General features: G+C 45.9%; 1 protein-coding gene across 4 annotated transcripts in view; it reads right to left on the bottom strand.

Moving 5' to 3' along the window:
• tm7sf2 (transmembrane 7 superfamily member 2) overlaps window positions 1–23842 on the bottom strand; it is a 558775-nt gene that overhangs the window by 487443 nt on the left and 47490 nt on the right. The window contains exons 1-11 of one of the 4 annotated variants that reach the window (XM_068021461.1): window positions 23639–23788; window positions 22423–22643; window positions 20954–21150; window positions 20067–20121; window positions 18163–18357; window positions 16975–17078; window positions 13879–13998; window positions 12095–12263; window positions 8322–8402; window positions 6729–6851; window positions 3989–5926 (exon numbers count right to left, since the gene is read on the bottom strand). In XM_068021461.1, the coding sequence (XP_067877562.1) occupies window positions 5766–5926; window positions 6729–6851; window positions 8322–8402; window positions 12095–12263; window positions 13879–13998; window positions 16975–17078; window positions 18163–18357; window positions 20067–20121; window positions 20954–21150; window positions 22423–22480 (1263 nt within the window). In that variant the 5' untranslated portion in view covers window positions 22481–22643; window positions 23639–23788 and the 3' untranslated portion in view covers window positions 3989–5765. Of the gene's footprint in view, window positions 1–3988; window positions 5927–6728; window positions 6852–8321; window positions 8403–8841; window positions 8867–12094; window positions 12264–13878; window positions 13999–16974; window positions 17079–18162; window positions 18358–20066; window positions 20122–20953; window positions 21151–22422; window positions 22644–23638; window positions 23816–23842 lie in introns of those variants that run through there. The other 3 variants (XM_068021462.1, XM_068021463.1, XM_068021464.1) reach the window with 3 other exon arrangements.

The following is a 23842-nucleotide window of genomic DNA, read 5'->3' as shown; positions in this document are numbered from 1 at the left end:
GTTTGTAATTGGTTAAAGGTTGCGATGGTGGGAGAGTGGTGTGTGTCAGTGATCATGGAAATGGACGGGCTCTGGCTTGTAGAGCTAATGACAGAAACACAGACTTGTATCTCACAACCTCAGCATGTTCCAAAGCTTAACAGCCACTGACGTACTTTTTTGAAGTGACAAATTGCTGGAAATGCTCAGGTTAGTGGAACAACGCCTCATCTTCCGATTAGGCACTTAAACTTCCAGACTCAACAATTTCAGAGCATAACCACTGCTTCCAGATGGCAGATCCATAAATTTGGAAAATACTTTTGGAGCTGGGTTGTTAAAACAGCAATTACACTTTTTTGACAACACCATTTCTACTTTACACAGCCTCGAATCCTGTGTGTTATAGCTATGGTAATTGCAATACTGCTGTACCATCTGTGTTACAGCTAATAGTAATAACAGAAATGTTCTGGATATTTCTAATGTATTATTTTTGACATTTAGCAGATACCTTTATCCACGTCAATTTTTACTGCATACTCCATGCAGTACCTCACTTATGCTTTAGCCATATTCTAACACGAGAATTTAAACGTTAAGGTATTCAGTGACTCGTCTGGGGTCATTGTTTGCCTGGGTATGCAGTGCCTCATCTCAGGACTGTCCCTGGACAGAGGGATGTACGGTCACTGTACTCTAGACCCAACTTTTGTTTCTTTATTTATCTCATTTAACCCCCCCATGCCTGGTATCATTATCCCTTTTGTCATTTAATCTCTTCTACTCTCCATCCTAATGCAGACCTCTTTTGTTCTTCTCCTGCCTCTATGCTTGCTTAGAATCATAAAATGATACAGAAAACCTGTTACATCTCCAATTTCCTCCAGTTCTGATGGAAGGTCAATGGCCTGAAACGCTAACTTTTTCCTCTCTCCACAGATGCTCCCCAAGTTGCTGAGTATTTTCGGCATGTTCTGTTTATATGGCAGTGAGACATAGAGTTTAGCGATCCCTGGTTTCTAATACAGTAATCCTGCTGAACATTCATGTGTGGACAAGATCAGGATAGAGTGTATTCTACATCAGATGGCTGGAAGCAAAGTTACACCAAAATGTGTAAATCACTAGTTAAGTCTCAGCTGGAGTAGTGTGTCCAATTCTGGGCACCACACTTTAGAAAGAATATCAAGACCTTGGAGACCATGCAGAGGAGATTTACCAGTACAATACCAGCAATTTCAATTATGTGGAGAGACTGGAGAAGCTGGGATTGTTATCCTCAGAGCAGAGAAGGTTAAAATTTAATAGAGGTGTTCAAAATTGATAGAGTAAATAAGGAGAAACTATTCCCACTGGCAGCAGGGTCAGTAACCCAGAGCGCACAGATTTAAAATAATCGGCAAAAAAGCCAGGGGAAGATCATTGTGTGAACTAGATCCAATAGTAACATTCAAAAGGATATTGAATCTCTAAAAAAGGAAATATTTGCAGATAGATAGGGAAAGAGAAGGGGGAGTGCGACTAATCGGACAGCTCTTTCAGACAGCCGACAGATGCAATGGGCCAAATGGCCTCTTCTAAGCTGTGAATCAGCGATAGCTCTCATCACAAGTTGCAAAGCAACGAGAAGGAAAAAAGTAGAGTGGCTATGCTAAGAGACAAATGCAGTAGAATTAGCAATTGGTTAGTATGGTACCCTCCTTTGGGAAGGAGGGGCAAAATAACTATTAAACTTCTGACAAAGCATGATATAAACAAAAATCCCTCCGGTCTCTGAGTATTTTAAACAGGCAAGTCTATTGCAGCAGCAGAGAAGAATGATCATTGCACAGTGCTAAGGCTGATGGTTTACTGTATGCTGGACTCTACCCAATGATTTCATTCCCTGAAGAAAGATGCTGAGATGTCTCTCCTTATCCCTGAAGCACACCAGACTGCAAATTACCTCCCCATCCTGTTTCAGAATGGAACAGAAGATATTCAACCATCAGACCACTTCTTCCAGAGAGACCACGTAAAATGTACCCCATCAGGGACTCTCTCTACTCTCCGAGTATCAGCCTGGCTCTGCCGCAGCATCTTTCACCATGGTACCCCACCCCAAGAAACATTACACTGCCATCATGGTCAACAGCACACAATATCCACTTCAACAAGGAACCTCACACTGGCACCTGTGGGTCTAGAGAATGACTAGCACCCATGGGAGTATATCTTCAAGTGTGATTGGCACCCATGGGACCACACTGCCATGATTAAGTAGCACCCATGGTATTGTAAACTAGAGGTTGACTGGCACCTGTAGATCCATAGTAGAAACGATAACTGACAGCCAGGATCATACTCCACTAGCACCCTGGAACAGCAAGAAGTCAGCAAATTCAGGAAAGACGCTGTGGATGATTTGAAATGAACATTAAATGAAACATAGAACGTCAGTGAATATCTCCAGTGCAGCAACTTTGCAATTTTATGCAGTTAGGTGAAACTGCCCAATGATGGGCAGAAAATGTAAGGCTTTTATGTAAACACTCCTGGACGTTGACAAAGAGAAGATTCGTGGGTGCTGAAAAGTCTCAAAAAGAGGAAAGTCTGGAAATGCACAAGGGCAGCCAGCATCAGAGAACTGACTTTCTTGCACTGTGTGCTTTTGGATTTGGATTTTTGGTTAGTTAGACAAGGTCAGTTTGGACAATTATTTGTCTCTCAAAACACAGATTCAATAATTGGGGCATAACCCAACCAACCACCTTCCTCGGGTCACTATTCTTCACAGGCGAGTTTCAACCCCAACAGTATCAGTTGGCAATTTGATCCCAGCCAATCCTAATCTTATTATTACTCCTAATGTCTTCGATTTCATTCCCCTTGCTCAGTAGATTATTCCAAATATTTATCAACCCAAGATCAGCTTCAAATTTACTAACAAATCAAAGTGACTGCGACTTGCCCTGAACTGATATTGGGTTTAACTCTAAGGGGAGTTGTGGATTTCACTTACATGGTCAGAACTTGAAAATATGAGATCAACACTCAAGCTTAGATTGGATAGGTGGATAAAGAAAAAAGGGGGATGAAGAGATATGGGAACAGACCGAAATGTGATTGGGACTATTTGCTCATGTGAACAAAAATGCCAACATGGACCAACTGGGCCAAAGGACCTCTTTCTGTATTGTAATTATGTATTCCATTTAATGCTTTAAATGCATCAGATTTCTCCCCCATAAATCATCATCTCCCTAGACTGCAGGACATAAGCTTCTCCAATTCTCCCTTGATTGTTGGTAGCATTCCTGCCTCCAAGTCACAAGGCTCCAGGTTCAAGTCCCACTCCAGGACTTGAACACAAGGATCAAGGCTGACGCTCCAGTGCAGTACTGAGGGAGTGCTGCATTGTCAGATGTGCTGTATTTTGGATGAGACGTTAAACTGAGGCTCTATCTGCCTGCTCGGTTGGATGTAAAAGAGCTCATGGCACTATTTCGAACAGCAAGGGAATTCTCCCCAGTCCCCCGGACAGTACTCATTCCTCAATCAGCATCACAAAAAACAGATTATCTGGTCATTATCACATTGCCGTTTAGGGGAGTTACTGTGCATAATTGGCTGGCACATTTCCAACATTACAACTGCACTTTAAAATTATTTCATTGGCTGTAAAGTGCACTGAGATGTCCAGTGGTTCTGAGCAGCACGATATAAATGCAAGCCTTTTTTTCTCATCCCCTTCACACTTAGGATGAGTCTTATTGCTCTTCTCATCACCTTTTCCAATGCATTTCCCTTTTGAAAGGCTAACAAAAACCATGGAACTCTACCCTGGCAAGCACCTGCTGGGGAAAAGGAGGAAAAATAAATACTCCTTTACAAGAAAAGCTAAAACTCACAGTGAGCAACCCCCTTGGAGTTGAAAAAGTAGAATCAGGTTTGCTATGGATCTGATTCGTAGGTACCCAGTGCCTGGGTATTTATACAACACTCAAACAGCAAAAGTACTCATCACTCAGACAAAAAATAATTTATTTTTTATTCATTCACAGGATGTGGGTGCCACTTGGATGACCAGCATTTTTTAAACTCATGTCACTGGATTACTAGTCCAATATCATAACCACTATACTATCATTCCCACTAAGGGCACTTAAGTACTCAGGAGTTTTGGACAAAGGTCTACATTAAAGGATGGCTTATGTAGCACCTGGAGGAGCAAAAATAATCTCCAGAAAATACCATTTATATGTGGGGTGTCTAAACTACAGCCCTTGGCCCCAGATAATCTACCCAACATGTCCCCAAGTCCTGGCGATCTGTCTCATGAAGCACAGGTAACTCAGGCTGATTGGCCCTTTTATTCCTCACTCACTGGCTAGTCCTGTGTGAATTTCCTGGGCCTTGGAGGCTTGATCTTACCGCCGTTACCTTCTTGGTCTTCAAATCCCACCACAGCAGCTGGGGTTCATTTAAATTTAGCTATTTAAATAAATCTGGAATAAAAAGTATCAGTTAATGGTGACCATGAAACTACTGGATTGTCATTAAAAACCCATCTGGTTCACTAACATTTTTTTGGGAAGGAAATCTGCCGTCCTTACCTGGTCTGGCCTATATGTGACTCCAGACCCACAGTAATTGACTATTAACTGCCCTCTGAAAAGACCTAGTAAGCCACTCACTTGTATTTAAGGCGGCGGCTCATTGCCAACTTCTCAAGGGCAATTAAATACTGAATTAGTCAGCGATGCCACTTATTCCCTGAATGAATAAAAAAAAAAAATCAGAACTCCAGGATCTGTTAGCATCGGAAACTGGAGATTAATGGGGTGATGAATTTAAACTTAGCTCATGAGGTCTCTCTCTACGCAGCTAAGACGACAAAAAGCTTGGAAGTTCCCAATTTAGATCATAATCTTGGTCAACAGTCATAGAGGAGCTTGACATAACAAAACCATCAGCGAGCACATCGTCTAAAACAGCATGGACTCCTGGCTGCTGCAGTATATCAGGAAAACTATAACCAGGGTTCAGATAAAGAAAGTCCTTTGGTTAATGTGATCTCACTTTTCCAGAACTCATACCAGTTTGGTTTATCTGCTGCTGGCTCACTGGTTTGCACTGTAAGAAATGAACAGCCTAACTTTGTCATAATTGCTCAGAGGCCTAACTTCAGGCTCTGCATCTACATAGTGGAAACAATGATCCAATTTCTGATGTCTATGTGGTTTGAAATCACCCATAAGTTTGGCTATAGCCAACTTGTCACTGTCAATACCAAAGCCATGTACCAGCTGTGTATCTATCAATATGTTTACTTGGCACCTTGCTTGAGTAAGAGGTTTTAAACTGATCTAGTGAGCTCCCCCTGTAGCTTAGACATCAGGTGTGGTACAAAGCCATACAAACAAGTTCAATTCTTGGTTAATGCCAGATTAGTTCACCTTACTCAGAGCAGTGGAACTGGCTATAAAACAGCCCTGAGCATTATCATAATGAGAGTGGAGACGGGGAAATCTTCCCTCATAATCCAAATGATTCCTGTTGAGAAATGTGCACGCGGGCAACCAGGCGAGGGAAAGATTGGACTTGCTATGTGATGCCAGTGTGTCAAGAGTGTCCAACCAGCACACTGCTCGGGCTCGAGCATCAAGAATGGCCACTTTGGCGAAGGATCTGCCTTATCCGGGTGGGAGGGATATGGGGTGCGGGCAGAAGGAAAGACGTCAGTGGATTCACGAGGAGGGGTGCGGAGAAAACAATGATCAAACCACACCACACGTGCTCGGTCAGTACAGATATGGGAAGATGCGGTACGGGACCCGCTTGCAGTATTCATTCCAAGCTGAGCCGTACTTTCTCCGACACTGGTGCTCGTCTCTCGCCTCACGGTGGATCAGCAAGATGGTGAAATAAATGACATAGAAATATGGGAGGACATGCGCCAAACCTGAGGGGAAAAAAGATAGGAAAAACACAGGTCAGAGATGGAACATCAACTTAGGGAGTTACAGCATCCCCTGAATTATCCCACAATACTGAAATAGTTTCCAATAGCAATTAAGAGTGAAAACTTTGGTTGGTTTTTTACCCTCCTTAGCCCGGGAACACACAGTCTAATTACAGTACCCCAACTACTATTCCAGTTGAGTTTAGTCAAAAATACAGGCCAGGGATTGCACCTTTCTGGTTTGTATAGCTCATTACCATGCCAGCTGATGTATTTACCCAGAGGTGCAACCATGTATATATAATCAGGTGTCGGCAGAGGGACAGGGTAACATGAGGGAAGTTTGATCTAGAGGACAGAGAGAGTGGGGGCATAACCCCACGAACACACAGTTCCTCATGCATCTGTCCTGGTCAGTCAGGAAATTTCTCTGTGTACACCTCCCCTGGAAAACTCAACTCCCCATGGAAAAGGGCAGATGATTCACTCCGAGGTTACTATCAGCTCCAGTCTATTGTCAGTAGTATGAGCAGATGCATTCCAATGCCTTTTTGCAAACACCTTGCTCAGCAGGTGAACATTTAAACATTATACTCCACAGTTTTTCTTGACCAGGTCACAGCCCTGACAGATTGCATCATCAACTGGATGGGCCTGATGGTCTTTAATGGTGATTAATCTGTTCACATGTATCCCCCAATTTCTTCTCAGTTCTCTGGTTGGGTCAAGCTTTGGTCAATCAATTCTATTGAACGAGAACCCAACCTATCCCTTCCAACACACTCTTTCGCTCAGGACTCACCACAGGGCAGGGACCATGCCAGAGCCATGATCAGATCTCCGAGGTAGTTTGGATGTCGTACCAGGCCCCACCAGCCTGAAACCAACAGCTGCCTCCCGGTTGCCGTGGGGATCGTCTCCAGCTCTGAAACGTTTTTCAGCGGGGAAAAATTTTAATGAATTTAAGCTCATCAACTTACAGAAGCGCATCGCACCACCTCCTCAAAGCTTAAACACTGAATGTCAAACAACGCCTCGATTTTAATATCATCTCTGCTTTCAAATCCCTCCATGGCCTCGCCCCATAACCCTCCGAGGTATCTATGCTCATCTAATTCTGGCCTCTTAAGCATCCTTGATTTTAATTGCGCCACCATTGGTGGCCATGTCTTCAGTTGCCTGGGCCCTAGGCCTCTCTTCCTCTCTCTCTTTCTTTAAGACACTCCTTAAAACCTACCTCTTTGACCAAGCTTTTGGCCATCTGCCAGAATATTGCCTTATATGGCTTGGTGTCTAATTTTGCTTTAAAAGCTTCTGTAAAGTGTCTTGAGAAATTTTGTTAATGCCGCTATATAAATCTAAGCTATTGTTGAATGTAAACAGGGCATGTGGACCATTAAGTCAATTCTTTCTATAGTGCATGTCCATATCCTCTCAGAATCTACCCATGCACTTAACCTCTTTCCACAACCCATGTACACTCCACCCTATCATGGACTCTACCCATCCATTGAATCTTCTTCCACAGCCCACGCTCACTCTAAATATCCATTTCATCTTTCCAAACCCCCTCACATAATCTACCTCATCGTAGACTCTATCCCACCCACTTAATCTTCCACAGCCCAGGTACAATCTGCCCCATTATTTAATCTCCATCCACTGCCCATGTGCAATCTACATATGGTGGTGTCTGCCACACCCACATAATGTCTGATTGCTGTGAACTATCAAACAAGATACCATGTTCCTCTTCCATCCTCACATCTCCCTATTGAACCCCGACCTGCTGCTTTCTAAGTATAAATCAAACCTCCACTCAGCAACACATGCCCATCAAGTCCAGTGATGCATTTAATCTTTCAGTCTGTTCTATCCCTGTAACTGGGGTACCAGGGGGTGGGGGGTGTGCAAGGGTTGGTGGTGTCGGCAGTGCAATTTATTATAAGTTACATTCTCCCTCTAACACATGACAGTACAGGAGTTACACTAATTCTTTGGTGATCATGTTCTGCAGTTCTGCTCATCTTTCAATGGAAACCACAAAATCAGTGCCCTTCTGCTCTCGACTTGTTACTCATCCAGTTCTTTTTCAAAGAAGTTTATCCAGTTTATACTCAAGAATCTATTCCACTACTACTTGAGAGGGGTGGGGTTGGGTATGAAGGAATTTGGGAGCCTAATATAAACAGCCTGCAACAGATCTCTCCAAGATCTCTGCCATTCAGCATTCCAACCAATCTATCTCTGGGGTGAAAGGCTGTAGATTCAAGTTGTATCCAATAGGGGTGTTAGTTCACCAGATTACTTGGGATACAACACCTTACCTCTTCATGTCCCATTGGCCAAGGGTAGATAATCTTTGGGGTACGCAGCTGAGCTGCGCATTACACACCTGCCACCTTAGGATTGTTGGGGTTCCTGCGGAAAGTGTTTTTCTGCGAGTTCGCACTGCGGAATATAAAGTACCCAAGAGCTGCAACAGAAATGAAACAATGGGTATTATAGACCCCAGGGAGAACAGAGAAATGGAAAAATCACTCCAAGGGCATCAACTTTTGGTCCTCCGTCCCCAAAGGCACAGTTCTTGCGGGGGTACAACTTCACGGGGTGGGGGGGGGGTGCCTCCAGTACCTCACCCAAGCATCCTAGATAATCAGTGCTGGCAGATTGTTCAACCAGAGACCCTAAGCTCTGTAATTCCCTCCCTAAACCTCTCTGTCTCTTCATTCTCTGTTAAGATGCTCCTTAAAAGCTACCTCTTTTGCCATGCTTTTTGTCACCACTCCGAATAGCTCCTTCTTTGGCTCGGTGTAAATTTTTGGCTCCTTGTGAAGTGCCTTAGAACAGCTTTATGTTAAGAGGAGCTATTTGAATGCAGTTGTTGGTGTTCACAGCCAAGCCCAATTCTGCTCCCCTGCCATTTGCATTTTCCAGACACTGGAGGCAGATTAGGAGCAAGATCCTTAGAGTCATTAGATGGGGAACCGACGTTTGAATTTAGTACAGACTAATGAGGTGAAAGCTCACTCTATCTGCTGACCAATGACAGTTTCGCAACTTCTACGTCGTCCGACTCTGCAATGCCAAACTGCCCCAACATTCAGCATACGAGATGGAAGTGTTGCAGTGGTACATCAGGGATGCTGTCATTTTATGGTTAAGGCACTTAACCAGGGTACAGTAGAGGTAGCTTTACTCTGCGCTTGAGGCTGTTATGCCTCAAAAGGTATCTAAACTACAGACCTCGAGTTTCGATCAACCAACCCACGAAGCCAAGGCAATTCAACCCTAGTTGCTCTCATATTTCTTACTCATTGCTTTCTCCTTGTTAAACTTCCCAACCACTACAGTTTTTTTTTAGTCATTCTTAGGATGTGGACATCGCTGGCAAGCCTCATCATTTACTGCCGATCCCTAATTGCCCTTGAGGAGGTAGGGATGAACTGCCTTCTTGAACGGCAGCAGAACATGTACTGTTAGAGTGAGTCCAGTATTTTGACCCAGTGATATAGTTCCAAGTCAGGATGTGTTGCTTGGAGGGGAACCCCCATCCATGTGACTGTTGTCCTTGTCCTTCTAGATGGTAGAGGCCGTGGGGTTTGGAAGAACCTTAGCAAGTTGCTGCAATGCATCTTGTATATGGTACACACTGCTGCCACTGTGCATCAGTGGTGGAGAGAGTGAATGTTGAAGGTGGTGGATGTGGTGCCGATCAAGCGGGCTGCATTGTTTTCGATGTTGTCAAACTTCTTGAGTGTTACTAGAACTGCACTCATCCAGGCAAATAGAGAGCATTCCATCACAAAGAGCTGAATACAAGAGGTGAGGTGAGAGTCACTGCCCTTGACATCAACGCAGCATTTGTCCGAGTATGGCATCAAGGAGCCCTAGCAAAACTGGAGTCAATGGGAATCAGGGGGAAAACTCTCCGCTAGCGCAAAGAAAGATGGTTGTGGTTGTTGGAGGTCAATCATCTGAGCTCCAGGATCTCACTGCAGGAGTTCCTCAGGGTAGTGTCCTCAGCCCAACCATCTTCAGCTGCTTCATCAATGACCATCCTTCAATCATAAGGTCAGAAGTGGGGATGTTTGCTGATAATTGCACAATGTTCAGCATCACTCGTGACTCATCAGATACTGAAGCAGTCTGTGTAGAAAGTCAGCAAGAACTGGACAATATCCAGGCTTGGGCTGATAAGTGGCAAGTAACATTCGCGCCACACAAATGCCAGGCAATGACTATCTCCAGCAAGAGAGAATCTAACCATCTCCCCTTGACATTCAATGGCGTAATGCCATTGAATCCCCCATTATCAACATCCTGGGGGTTATCATTGACCAGAAACTGAACTGGACTAGCCATATAAATACCATGGCTATGAGAGGAAGTAAGAGGCTAGGAATCCTGTGGCAGGTAATGCACCTCCTGACTCCCCAAAGCCCATCCACCATCTACAAAGCACAAGTTAGGAGTGTGATGGAATACTCTCCACTTGCAGCTCCAACATTCAAGAAGCTCGATACCATCCAGGTCAAAGCAGCTTGATTGGCACCCCATCCACAAAATTCACTCCCTCCTTTACTGACGCACAGTGGCAGCAGTGTGTACCATCTACAAGATGCACTGCAGCAATGCACCAAGGCTCCTTAGAAACCACCTTGCAAACTAACGACCTCTACCACCTAGAAGGACAAGGGCAGCAGACGCATGGGAACACCATCACCTGCAAGTTCCCCTCCAAGCCACACACCATCCTGACTTGGAACTATATCGCCGTTCCTTCACTGTTGCTTTGTCAAAATCCTGGAACTTCCTTTATAACAGCACTGTGGGTGTACCTACCCCACACAGACTGCAGCGGTTCAAGAAGGCAGCTCACCACCACCTTCATGACGGCAATTAGGGATGGGCAATAAATGCTAGCCTAGCCAGCGACGCCCACATCCCATAAATGAATTCAAAAAAGCAATCCTCACTTTTACCTTGTAGACAGTGGACAGGCTTTGGGGAGTCAGGAGAGGAGTTACTTGCTGCAGAATTCCTATCCTTAACTGCTCTTATAGCAACAATATTTGTGTAGCTGGCCCAGTTCAGTTTCTGGTCAATGATAACCACCTCCCCCCCACCTCCAGTATGTTGATGGTGGGGGTTTCAGCGATGATAATGCCATTGAACGTCGAGGGGAGATGGTTAGATTCTCTCTGAGATAGGGCCAGTCTGAGAGTGTTGCTCTTGCGTGAATAATACCAGAACACCAAAATGATAGCATCGACAATTTGGGATACAAGGAGGAAGTTGCATTTATAAAGCAGCTTTCATATCCTAACGCACTTTGCAACCAATAACTTATTTTTGAAATGTTGCTTTGTAGGCAAAACAGCAATCGATTTGCGCAGTGAAACCCTGCAAACAGGAAATGAGATAACTGACCAGATAATTTATCTTTGGTGTTTGTTGAGGGATAGGTATTAGGAACCGGAGGTGGCCGTTCAGCCCCTCGGCCTGCTCTGCCATTCAATTAGATCGTGGCTGATCTGCACATCAACTCCAGTTCTCCATATCTGCTCCGTATCCCCTAGCGAACAAAAATCTATCAATCCCAGGACTCTGCTTCAAGTAGTGCCTTCTATGTCCACCTGAGACAAAAGATGGGACCTCAGTTTAATGCCTCATCCAAACACTGCATTTCCGGCAGAGCAGCATTCCTTAACAATTTGTAGATAGTGAGGGACATTAAACATCCTACATGGCTCCCCTGAGGCTCCACGGTACACAGCTGTGTGACCCAGGAGGACAAGAAGCTTGGACGTTCTTGTAGCTAACTGGGACTGCTTGATGCTGAGACCGATTCTCAAAGTGCGGAACGCGCTCCATTCCCCACCAGTGACATCCTTACCTTTCTAAGTGCAGTGGAGGGGGGGGGGGGGGGGAAAAAGGCATCTCATATCGGAATGAATTAGTGAAAATGCTTGTGTCTTAGACCAGTTAACAGGCTGTGAATTATGCGAGGCTGCTGGGCAAGGGAGGAAAATTACCACATACAAGAACAGGTAGGTTGCAAATTCAGCTCCCACCCATCTTCACCACCCCCACCCCCAACCAGCTGTACTGAGATACTGGAGAAGGGGAGGGGTTTGAAGACACTAATCAGCGGCTCGCACTTACCATTAAGGAGGACAATGGCCGCCGCTGTGGTTGCAGCAAGCTCCTGGGGGTGACTGACCAAGAAGTGTGCCTGCAGACTGTACGTGAAAGGCACCCATGTCAGGTCTCCAAACGCCAACATAAAGCCAAACCCATCATTCACAATATCCATCGTGGTCAGGACCGCCTCCTGTGGGAAACCAGCGAGAAACCAAGAGGTGTTATTGGGGAATTTAAACAAGATCGGCACACCACATGCCCCCCCCCCCCCCCCCTCCCCTCCAACCTCATGTCAGAAGGTCCAGGTCAGTGGCACTTCAACCCTACAACTTATTCTGGCTCCAGTTGTCTCTTGGCCTCGAGTTTCAACCTGATTTAAGCCTCACCTTGAGCTAGTCTTTTACTCCCAAAATTTTCATTTCGGTCTTTGGACAAAATCTTTTAGGACCAGGAAATGGCCATTCAGCCCCTTGAGCCATTCTATCATTCAATTAAATCATGATTAATCGGTACCTTAACGACGCAGCACGATTCCACATCCCTTCACACCTTTACCCAACAAAAATCCGTCCATCTCAGTCTTGACATTTTCAGCTGACTACCCAGCCACAACAGGGAGCATGATCCAGATTTCCACAACAATAAATTTCACTTTTCCCGTTTCTTATTTTCGCTTTAGAGGATTTATCCAAAATTTGGGTCACTGGCACTTACTGCATAAGTTTCATGAGTAGCAACACTGACGGATGACCCAAACCTTCTCGTTTCCCACCCAGTGGGTTACAGTTAAAATTACCCCCACTTGCTTTTGTATTGATGAAGTCCCTGACCTCCCGCCTTCCTATCACTGTAACCACCTTCAGTCCTACAAATGGCCGAGATCTCTGTGCTCCTCCAATTCTGGCCTCTTGTGCATCCCTTTCCTCCCCCACCCCCAACTCTCCCTTCACCCCACCACTGGCGACCATGCCTTCGTCCATTCACGCCCCAAACTCTGGAATTTCCCCAACTCCACCACAACCAACAAAACCTTTCCACCTCCTTTAAGAATCTACTTAAAATCGACCTCCTTGACCGAGCAGTCTGTCACCTGTCCTAATATTTCTTTCTTAGGCTCAGTGTCGACGTTTAGCCTGATGACTCACCTGTGAAGACCCTTGGGTCATTTTACCTTGTTAAAGGCACTACATAAAAGGCAAATTGTCGTGACAATGATAATCATTGTACTTTTGAGACTATCAACTGAAAAATCTAGTCCTTGAAACCCATTACGAAGCCAATTTTTCTGGTGGGTCCCATTTTTAAAATATGAAGCTATCCAGCAACAAGTCAGGATAGAAAAGCGCAGAAATAAAATCAATTCCGTTTTTTTTTATATCAGAGAAAAAAAAAAGTATAGGTCAGGTAGAGAAATGGAGTAAAGGCAAAACTGAATAAATCGACTCAACAAAAAAAAAACTGACCAGTCACAAGTTGCAATGCAGACTAAAACATACCAATTACAACAGCAATAACATAGAAAGACTTATGGCACACAAGGCGGCCATTCGGCCCACCGCGTCTGCGCTGGCCGAAAAAGAGCGATCCAGCCTAACCCCACTTCCCTACTCTTGGTCCATAGCCCTGTTAGTTACGGCACCTCGAGTGCATATCAAAGCACCTCTTAAAAGCAATGAGGGTTTCTGCCTCTGCATCCCTTTCAGGCAGTGAGTTCCAGACTCCCACCAATCCTATGGGGTGGGAAAAAAAAATTACTCAATTCCCCTCTAACAATTACTTAAAATATAGAAGCAACTTCTTCTCACCTCATGCCAGAGAGCATCAAGCACGTACAGGAGCTGGAAGGAATTTACAAGAATCATGGCAAGGGATGGGCCCCCTCGCAGTTCGGATTCCTTCATCAGCATCGCCAGGTTGATTACCAGCTGGAGAGAAAGGTTTAAGGTCAGCAAGTTTAATGTTGGTTGTTTCCAAGGTACCCATAACACATTTCTCTTGCGTTTCCCCTCTAAATACTACAGTCCCCTTTCTAAATCTCTCATAGGCCGCTGGGCAAAGGCGCGTCAATCCAGGGCTTCAGTCAACAAGAAGCTGATATTGCATTTTTTTTGGGCCTCATTTTTACTCCTCCAGGTCTTAGTGTTGCAGAAGTCTCCTTCAGGTGAGACCTCGCCCCTTACGTTCTAAAGAGCTGCCTCTTATTCCCTGATAGGGTCAGATAGTGTCATCTGTGGCCCAGCACGTCCCACTCTGGGCGCACGAGCACAAAAATCTACACCAACACTTGAGTGCAGTAGTGAGGGAGTGCAGTACTGTCGGAGGTGCCTTCTTTCTGTGGGAGCTTGCTGTGCACAAATTGGCTGCCGCATTTCCTACATTACAACAGTGGCTACTCTTCATTGGCTGCGAAGCAATTTGAGACGCCCGGTGGTCATGAAAGGCACTATATAAATGCACGTCTTTCCTTTCTTTCAATGCGAAGGTAAAAATCATAGGACAACAAAGATATTAAATTAATACTGGTTCTATCTCATGCCTCCCTACAAGATCTTCCTGGATCTTTTAAAAGCAGCACAGTAACCCCTACCGTCAACCTTAATAATAAAAAAAAAGTTTTAAATATTAAACAGGTTGATTATGTAGCAAGTTAAGTGAACAACAGCAAAAACATATGACCCCCCACCATTTAAACCACCCAAGTTCACAAATCGAGCAAATGGCACAAACCATTTGCCATTTCCGCAACTGTCCATTGCAAAGTATCCACTAACAAAGCATTAAGCCCGCCAGCTATTTTGGGAAGAAACAGGTGCTCTGTGAGTAGTTTGTGCCTTGTGAAGGCACAATGACTTATTCTAGTCAATTGAGAGCATCAGGTTACAGCTTGTACTGACTGCACTAACTACAATTACAATGTCTGCCTTAACCCGCGCGAAGGGGAAAGGGATTTATTGGTGCACGGAAGCTTGCCTCGAAATACGACACCGTGGAATCGTGTAGCACTCAATCGCTTGGGCAAACAATAACAATGCTGAACATAACTAAATCCATATGAATTGTCCAACGTGTACAGCGTTATAAGTGAAGGTTGTAGTTACAGAAGTTAAGCTTTACTAACTACTCATAATAGAAGCCAAATAGTTTGCAATTTTAGTGCTAAAACTGTGAACTTTGTTTTTTCTTACGTAATGAACAACTTGCATTTATATAGGGCTTTAACATAGTCAAACTCTCCAAGGCACTCCACTGGATGGAAGTTATCAACCTCAATTAACTCTCTTCTGCAAACGGACTCCAGATAAAGCTCTCTGATTTGGAAAAGGCAGGTTAATAAGTACCCTTGAAAACAGTAAACTGGGACTTGAGCAGCTATTTGAATTCCAAAAAGCTGCCAGATTCATATCTGAACAAACATGTTTGTATTTGATTTGAGTGGCTTTCCATAACAAATCATAGGGAAACCAAAGTTCCTGTTAACTATATTCCCTTCTTCATCTCCAGGTTTGTATAGTGTTAAAAGTTTGGAACAATGGAACAACCATCAGCGATCTGTGGTAGTGGATATAATCAACATCCAGCTCTTTTCAGAACCACCCACAGCCTCTCAAAGAGCTGCACTGGCACCTAGGGGGCAGGCAGGAAAGTGGAGTTGAGGCCACGATCAGATCAGCCATGATCTTATTGAATGGCAGAGCAGGCTCGAGGGTCCGAATGGCCTTTTCCTGCTGCCGTTTCTTGTGTTCTTATGTTTGACTAATCATTCGAATAACTCCACCTAATATACTCTACAGTCATTTACATCTAACGACAATGATGATCTGGAACCAAAGCCCAGGTCAGACGACACCTAGAGCAGTTCTGGTCCCCACATCTTAGGAAGGATATATTGGCCTTGGAGGGAGTGCAGTGTAGATTGACCAGAATGATACCTGGACTCCAAGGGTTAAATTACGAGGAGAGATTACACCAACTAGGATTGTATTCCCTGGAATTTAGAAGCTTAAAGGGGTATTTGATCAAAGGATTCAAGATATTATGGAGAACAGATAGGGTCGATAGAGAGAAACGATTTCCGCTGGTTGGGGAGTCTAGGACTGGGGTGGGGGGGGGGGGGGTGCAGAGTCTAAAAATTAGAGCCAGACCTTTCAGGAGTGAAATGAGGAAACACTTCCACACACAAAGGGTGGTAGAAGTATGGAACTCTCTTCCACAAACGGCAATCGATGCTGGATCAATTGTTAATGTTAAATCGGAGATTGATAGATTGTTGTTAACCAATGGCATTAAGGGATATGGGGCAAAGGCGGGTATATGGAGTTCGGTCGCAGATCAGCCATGATCTCGCTGAATGGCGGGACAGGCTCGAGGGGCTGAATGGCCTCCTCTTGGTCCAGTGTTCTTATATATTAATCCTAATTGCACTGCATAAATCGATGCAAGTGAGAGAGAGAGAAATAGGGTATGGGAAGACAGGAAAGAGAGGACTTTTTGCATTGCAAAACAGCTACTTGAACTGCCTGAAACAGCCAGCCTACTTAATATGGTTGAAACAACGCCTTGGTCAGCAACAGATACGATGTCAAACGGTTAGTGCCATTTGCCTGATAGAGTGCTAATAAATGGGGGATGATGAGAGTAGTGAGGAACTGTGCCAGCTTATTTCCTGATTCAAAAAAACTGAAATCCTCAAACTGCCAGGGTAGTATTTGAACTATGTTCCCTGCATTATTAGTCCAGTGACATAATCGCTGCTATAGCTCACAGTGAGACTTGAAGTTTATAAGGCACAGTGTTATCTAATTATTCTTCAATTAAGAACCCAAGGCGGGGGAGGGGGAATAAAATCAAACGGTTTCAAGCTCATCACACCCATCTTTTTCACACTGTCTGAGCGTACGTACCCAGCCGATCAATCCTGGTCGCAGCTCACAGAAATACTTCAGATCAAAGCTCCCGATCCGAGGGTTCAGCTCATGGCCAATAAAGAAGTCGTAAATCGGGTTGCCTGAGACAAGAAGGGTTAAAAAAGGCATTTATTTTCCTGCTCACTCGGTGCTGGGGAAGGGGTTCCACTGGCGTCGGCAGCCGCGAACACCCCGCACCCAAATTGACCCTAGACTGCAGTCCAGGCCGACCTTCAACCAAGAGAGGGGACAGCCGAGCCTGATACGATTCATAATGCCGCTGGAAAGCGATCAGGAGCAGGAAGATAGGCCGCTTCAGCAGGCTTTCCATGACACTCCCTTCCTACTGTGCGGCCAAGACCAGCTAATCAGAGATAGACCAGGCACCAAGCTCCAGTGACTCTGTGCCAACAGCCTTACCAGCAAGGCTCCTGACCCCAGTAAAAGTTCCTGCTCATGCGTGCAGGTGCAAGTTACATTTGCATCACATCCTCCAGGTAGGGAACGCGTCCTGAGCTCTTTACAGAACATGGTGGACACCAAACCAGAAAGAGTAAAAGGAAAAACCAGGCCAAACAAAGTGAAGCAAGTGCTGGGAAACAGGCAGTAACCCGGTGTCAGAGGAGTGCATGCAGAGACCTACAGCTGGACGACAGCACAGGGGCCGCGGCGGGGGGAGGGTAGGGTAGAGTGGGTGGGCGAGTCAAACACGAGGATTTTATAATGGATCTGTGCAGGACGAGAAGCCATCAGCACTTTCCGACGACGGGAGGGCATAGACTCTGGTCAGAGGCTGCAGGGCAGTCTGGACAAACTGGAGCCTGTGGCGAGGTGACCAAATACAGTGTGGCAAAACCCAAGCCTTCAGGCCTGATCAGAGTCTCCGTAGCAGTTCGGAGCAGGGTGGGAGGTAGAGGAAGTGCAGCTCTGGGTTCAGTCGAACACCACAGCTTCACATCCCTGAGCTCACCCTGTCGCAAAAATTATTTGCCCTCAGCTTCACGTAATATTGTGATTCCCTAGTGTCAGGGAGGGGGTTCTTAGCTGTGAGAAGAGGCTGGAGAAACTTGGGCTTTTCAACCTGGAAAGCGAGTCAATCTCACAGAGGCAGAAGGAATAGGCAAATCCAAAACACGGAATCGGTAAACCTAAAAAAAAACATGCAGTGGCCATGAGAGAACCCACCTGAGTTTCCACCGGGTGCCAGTGCAGACTCGGGCACGCACAGTGAGCGAGTGTATAGGAAGGCGCTCAGCGCGAAAGAGGCGACGATGGCCGAAACCGCCAGCTGCAGGCACCAGTCGTGGACGGAACTCAACCGCAGCCCGCCAAAGACGCCGAGCCCGACCAGGAGGGAGGTGACTGCAAAGGCCTGCAACCCTGCAAGGCAAACGTGACCCAGGGGTTACACGAGAGACTGCGCATTCCCCCGGTGGCAATAATCTGACCGACGAGCATTGGCTCACCTCCAGCCTCCAACCAACCTCTCCATCACAACTTTACTTGCCCGACTGAGACCTTTCACTTTCACCACCCTGCATTTTTGATCAGCCAGCCCTCATTGCAGATTAGATCAAAGTAATTTTAAAAAGGAATTAAATCAAACTGGATATTTACGCGTTTAGCAAAAATATCAGCAGTTTATCCTTGAATCCCTGACTATATCACATGTATCCAGCAGTAGTATATGCCATGCTCCCACAGTCCTCCTTCCTGCATCCACAAGGATGAGTCCATTCAGCCCCTCGAGCCTGTCCCGCCATTCAACGACATCATGGCAGGTCTGCGACCTAACTCCATATGTGCCTTAACCCCATATCCCGTAATACCATTGGCGAACAAAAATCTATCAATCTCAGATTTTAAATCAACAACAGGTCTAGCATCAACTGTCGCTTGCAGAAGACAGTTTCAAACTTCTACCGCCCTCTGTGTGTAGAAGTGTTTCCTAATTTCATTCCCGAAAGGTCTGGCTCTAATTTTTTTTAAACTCTGCTGTGTAGTCCTAAACACGCCAACCAACAGAAATTGTTTCTCCCAATCTGCCCCATCTGTTACCCTTAATATCTTGAAAATTTTGATCAAATCATCCCTTGACCTGCTAAATTCCAGGCGATACAACCCAAGTTGTGTAATCACTCCTCGTAATTTTACCCTCGGAGTCCAGGTATCATTCTGGTAAATTTACACTGCACTCCCTCCAATCCAGTGAGTCCCACTCACCCAACTATTTCCCCATATCCCTGCAATTTTTTTTGTCCTTTTTGAAGGCTACCATTGGTTTATCAATGTAAAACTAAACCAAACAGGTTTCTCAATTTAAAAAGTCATTCTGCATGCCACATAAACTAGAGCAGGCGCCAGCAAGGGGTGCAGCCACATTAGAAAGTAATAGCTTTTAATCCCAGATTTTATTTGATTAATTTAATTTGAAATCCCCAGCTGCCAGGGTGGGGATTTGAACTCATGTCTTCGGAGCATTAGTGCAAGCCTCAGGATTACCAATCCAGTAACATAATTACTTTGCCACCGTTCCTCCACCCACTGGTTACCTAGGTGAGGCACTGAAGGGCAGACAGACCCAGAGGAACTAGGTGCAGCTTCGGAGAGAGACATGTGGGTACCAGGATGGTCATTGATAAGGACATAAATGAAATTAAGAGGAAGAGATGGGACTGAAGGAGTAGGGTGAGCGGATCTAACCAAAACGAGATGGACCCAGGGGCCCTTCCCTTTAGCGGCAAGCTTTTTTTTTAAACTGACCTCCTGTGGCGTTGCTCAAAGGTAGCCTAGGATCTGCACCTTAGTTGCTTCAGATCTACAGTTGCTAACCTGGTCCAGCCCTTTAAAGTCAATACTTGAGTGATTATCTGCTGGAATCAGGGGTGATGTAGCTACTTGCGAAGTGCTTGTAACTCAAGAGGTCATTAAGCCATTTTAGGCTGCAGCTCACCATGTAGCTTACTATCTCAAGATTGGTACAAAGCTGGGTCAATGACGGATAGCAAAGCATGCTACCTGGCACGTGACAAACAGCCGCAAGAGGCATTACAGAGTGCACAGAGCAAGGCGTAAAATCTGAAACTTACCATTAATGCGATAGGACAGTCTGGTGCCATCCCGAAGTGGCATGCCTTGTGTAACCTGCAGAGACAAAGTAGGAAACTCAAGAGGGTTAAATGAAGAGGCTCGTGTGGAGCATAAACACCAGCATAGACTAGTCAGGCCGAATGGGCTAGTCTGTGCTGTAAAAACTATGCAGTTCTGCGTACATAACTCATCCCCAATGATACCATATGTTGAATGATGAGCGAGGAGAGGGTCACCAACTGGAAGGCAACCAGTAGCAGGAAGATATTGGTGCCTATTACCCCAGTCTTTTTTGGTGGGGGGCGACACAATTCCTGATAATTTCATCCCCAACATACTGCAGTAACCCAAGGTCTTAGCCTGGGGCTCTGCCAGTCCTGGTTTGTGTCAGGATTCACACCCATCAGCAGCATAGGGCAGCCTGCCGTGACATCCTGGGTGCCAGCTTTTACTCTGCGATATTCTCCAGCTATCACTCCCCAATGTTGCTGATTCTTCCCGGGGGGGGGGGGTGTTTCTGAAGGGTGACAGACTCCCTCTCCTATCTCATCCAAGTGCCCCTTTCACACACGAGTCTCGAGACAGCGAGTGTCAGCTATTCAACCATGTGACAGCACAGCCAACACCCACACGTGCGCAAGACAGTAGTCAGAAGCTTGAACCCTGACCAATTTACCCCCTTGGCAGCACTGAGGGCAATTGCACCACCCTACCCCAACCATCCTAAACTCTGTCCCGGCTGATAGCCATTAACGCTGCTTAAACCGAGGATTGTACCAGGCACTTTGCTAGTCTACCACAATCTGCACCCCGATTACAAAGGTGACCTGAACATTTAGACAACAGCCGAACGCTTTCTTTCCCATAAGCCCCGTCATTGACCCACCTTGCCGAGAGGAAGCATGTACAGGACAGCCTGCAGGCCGAACCAGCCGAGAATCAGGAGGAACGCATCGAGATCGCAGAGCTCGCTCGGAGTTGGCAGGGGAGATGGGATGCTCAAGGCACTTGCGTCCTTGGTGCGACACGCAAGCAGGAGGTAGAGGACGATGCAGGGCAGCAGCACCGGGAGGAACAGTGCACCTGTCCAGAGGGAAGGAAAAGCAGGAGGCAAATCTTACTCAGCTGATTCGGGTGAAACCTCAGGAGTCACCACCAACCCCCCCGCACCCCCATTGACCTCAAATCTCCCCGTCCCTCCTCAGCTCCCGTCACTAACTGTGACAGACCTGAAACATTAACTCTGCTTCTCTCTCCACAGACACTGCCTGACCTGCTGAGTATTTCCAGGACTTTCTGCTTTTATTTCCGATTTCCAGCATCTGCAGTATTTTGCTTTTACTTCCCATTTAGGGGAGGCGGTGGCGTACTGGTACTGTTATTGTCACTGGACTAGTAAACCAGAGACCCAGGTATTGCTCTGGGTACATGGGTTCGAATCCCACCACAGCAGAAGGGGGAATTTGAATTCAATTAATAAAAAAAAAAATCTGGAATTAAAAAAAGCTAGTCTAATGATGGCCATGAAACCATTGTCGATTGTTGTAAAAACCCATCTGGTTCACTAATGTCCTTTAGGGAAGGAAATCTGCTGTCCTTATCTGGTCTGGCCTACATGTGACTCCAGACCCACAGCAATGTGGTTAACTCTTACATGCCCTCAAAATGGCCTAGAAAGCCACTCAGTCCAAGGCCAATTAGGGATGGGCAATAAATGCTGGCCTGGCCTGCGACACCCACATCCCATGAATGAATTTTTAAAAAATTTGCCTGGATGGGTGCAGCTCCAACAACACTCAACAAGCTCAACACCATCCAGGACAAAGCAGCCCCAAACCCACGACTTCTACCACCTAGAAGGACAAGGGCAGCAGAATCATGGGAACACCACTGCCTGCAAGTTCCCCTCCGAGTCACACACCGTCCTGACTTGGAACTATATCAGCCGTTCTTTCATCATCACCGAGTTAAAATCTTGGAAATCCCTCCCCAACAGCACAGTGGGTGTACTTACACTACATAACCTGCAGCAGCTCAAGAAGGCGGCTCACCAACACCTTCTCAAGTGAAATTAGGGAGAGGCAATAAAGGCTGACCTCGCCAGCGATGCCCACATTTTTTCTTTTATTCATTCATGGGATGTGGGCATCGCTGGCGAGGTCAGCATTTATTGCCTCTCCCTAATTTCCCTCGAGAAGGTAATCATCTCCATCTTCCAATCCGCTATTTCCAGTAAAATCTTGGTGTACTGCACAATCTTGGCTCCCTCACCCAAATTTCTAAATGGCAAATAAAATTATCATTTCAGTTGGATTTTTTTTTGGGTCTGATTAACATTGCAAAGCTGTTCTTTACCTAGAGGTCCTCCAAATTCCAATACTGTGGTCCTGGGCATTTTGGACTTGTCATCCATCGTGATCACCCTTGCATCAGTCCGGGTTTGTCTCAATAGGCATGGGTCAGTTATGCTCCGGATGTGAACACTTCCTCACTCTCGTACGTCAGCCTGGCGTGCCATCCTTGGGCACCAGCCTTCTGCAGAGGCCGCTTGTGGCCAAGAGTAGAGAAAGGGTCACCTGCAGAAAGCATGAAGCAAGTTTACTGTACTTTGAAAGAACTCTCGATTTACGCCACCTGGAACTCAAAGCACTTCAACAATGAACCACAGAATCTTACAGCACAGGAGGCCATTCAGCCCATCAAGGCTGTGCTAGCACTTTGAAAGCTATCCAATTAGTCCCTCTCCACCTCCCTCCCCCCCCCCCCCAACCCCACCCCCACTCTTTCCCCACAGCCCTACAAATTTCTCTTTTTCAAGTATCTATCCAATTCCCTTTTGAAATTTACTACTGAATCCGCTTTCACCGCCCTTTCAGGCAGCAGGTTCCAGAAAAATTCTCATCGCCCTTCTGGATCTTTTGCCAATTATCTTAAATCTGTTTCCTCTGGTGACTGACCCTCTTGCTGCTGGCAATAGCTTCACCTGACTTGCTCTCATCAAAACCCCTCATGATTTTGAACACCTCCATTAAACCTCCCCTTAACCTTCACTGCTCTCAAAAATTATTTTCCACCTGACAAACTGGGCAGAAATTAGCCCATTTGATTTCCCCCCCCCGCCCCCAACCCACCAAGACCACAGACCAGCTCGCTTAAGTTCAGAATCCAAGTTTGTTTTCAGCTGTGCTGACAGGGGTCCAACCAGTTCAACGCTCTTTGCTACTGGCGTATTGACTGACTGGAAGGTAGGTCTTTAAACTGAATGTTCAGCCAATAAATAAGTTATTTAAAACAACTTCAATTCTTCCTCCAACATGCGGACAATAGAAAATAAGAGGCATTAGGTTCAACAAAGGATACTTAATGGAGGAGAGAGATATGGAAAAGGTTAGACTTGGTCGCATAAAATGTAAATACAGAAAGCAGATCAGACAGAATTTTGCATTGCTATCTGCTTTACTTCCTTGGAGATACTCCCAGTGGGAGGGGACAGGACAGCAGCTGTCTAAGAGATCAATCACAGTGAATGAGTCCGGGCACTAACCAGACCCAGCACGAAGGAGCAGCTTACCCAGTCTCTCTGATGCTCAGGCTCCCGTCTCAGAGACCTTTGTGCCGGGGTTGTTCTTTTCCGCGGCTGCACCTGCGCACACGGGCCGCAATGTAACCATTCGCCCCGCCCGCCTGCCAATCAGGTCTCGAGGAACGCAACAAGGCGACAGAGGGCAGCCAATCGACAGAGAGAAAAATAGTATCAGGTCACCTAATCCGAACG

The sequence above is a fragment of the Heterodontus francisci genome, chromosome 44 (assembly GCF_036365525.1).
Source record: "Heterodontus francisci isolate sHetFra1 chromosome 44, sHetFra1.hap1, whole genome shotgun sequence".
NCBI lineage: Eukaryota > Metazoa > Chordata > Chondrichthyes > Heterodontiformes > Heterodontidae > Heterodontus > Heterodontus francisci.
This window is presented reverse-complemented; position numbering and strand designations above follow the sequence as displayed.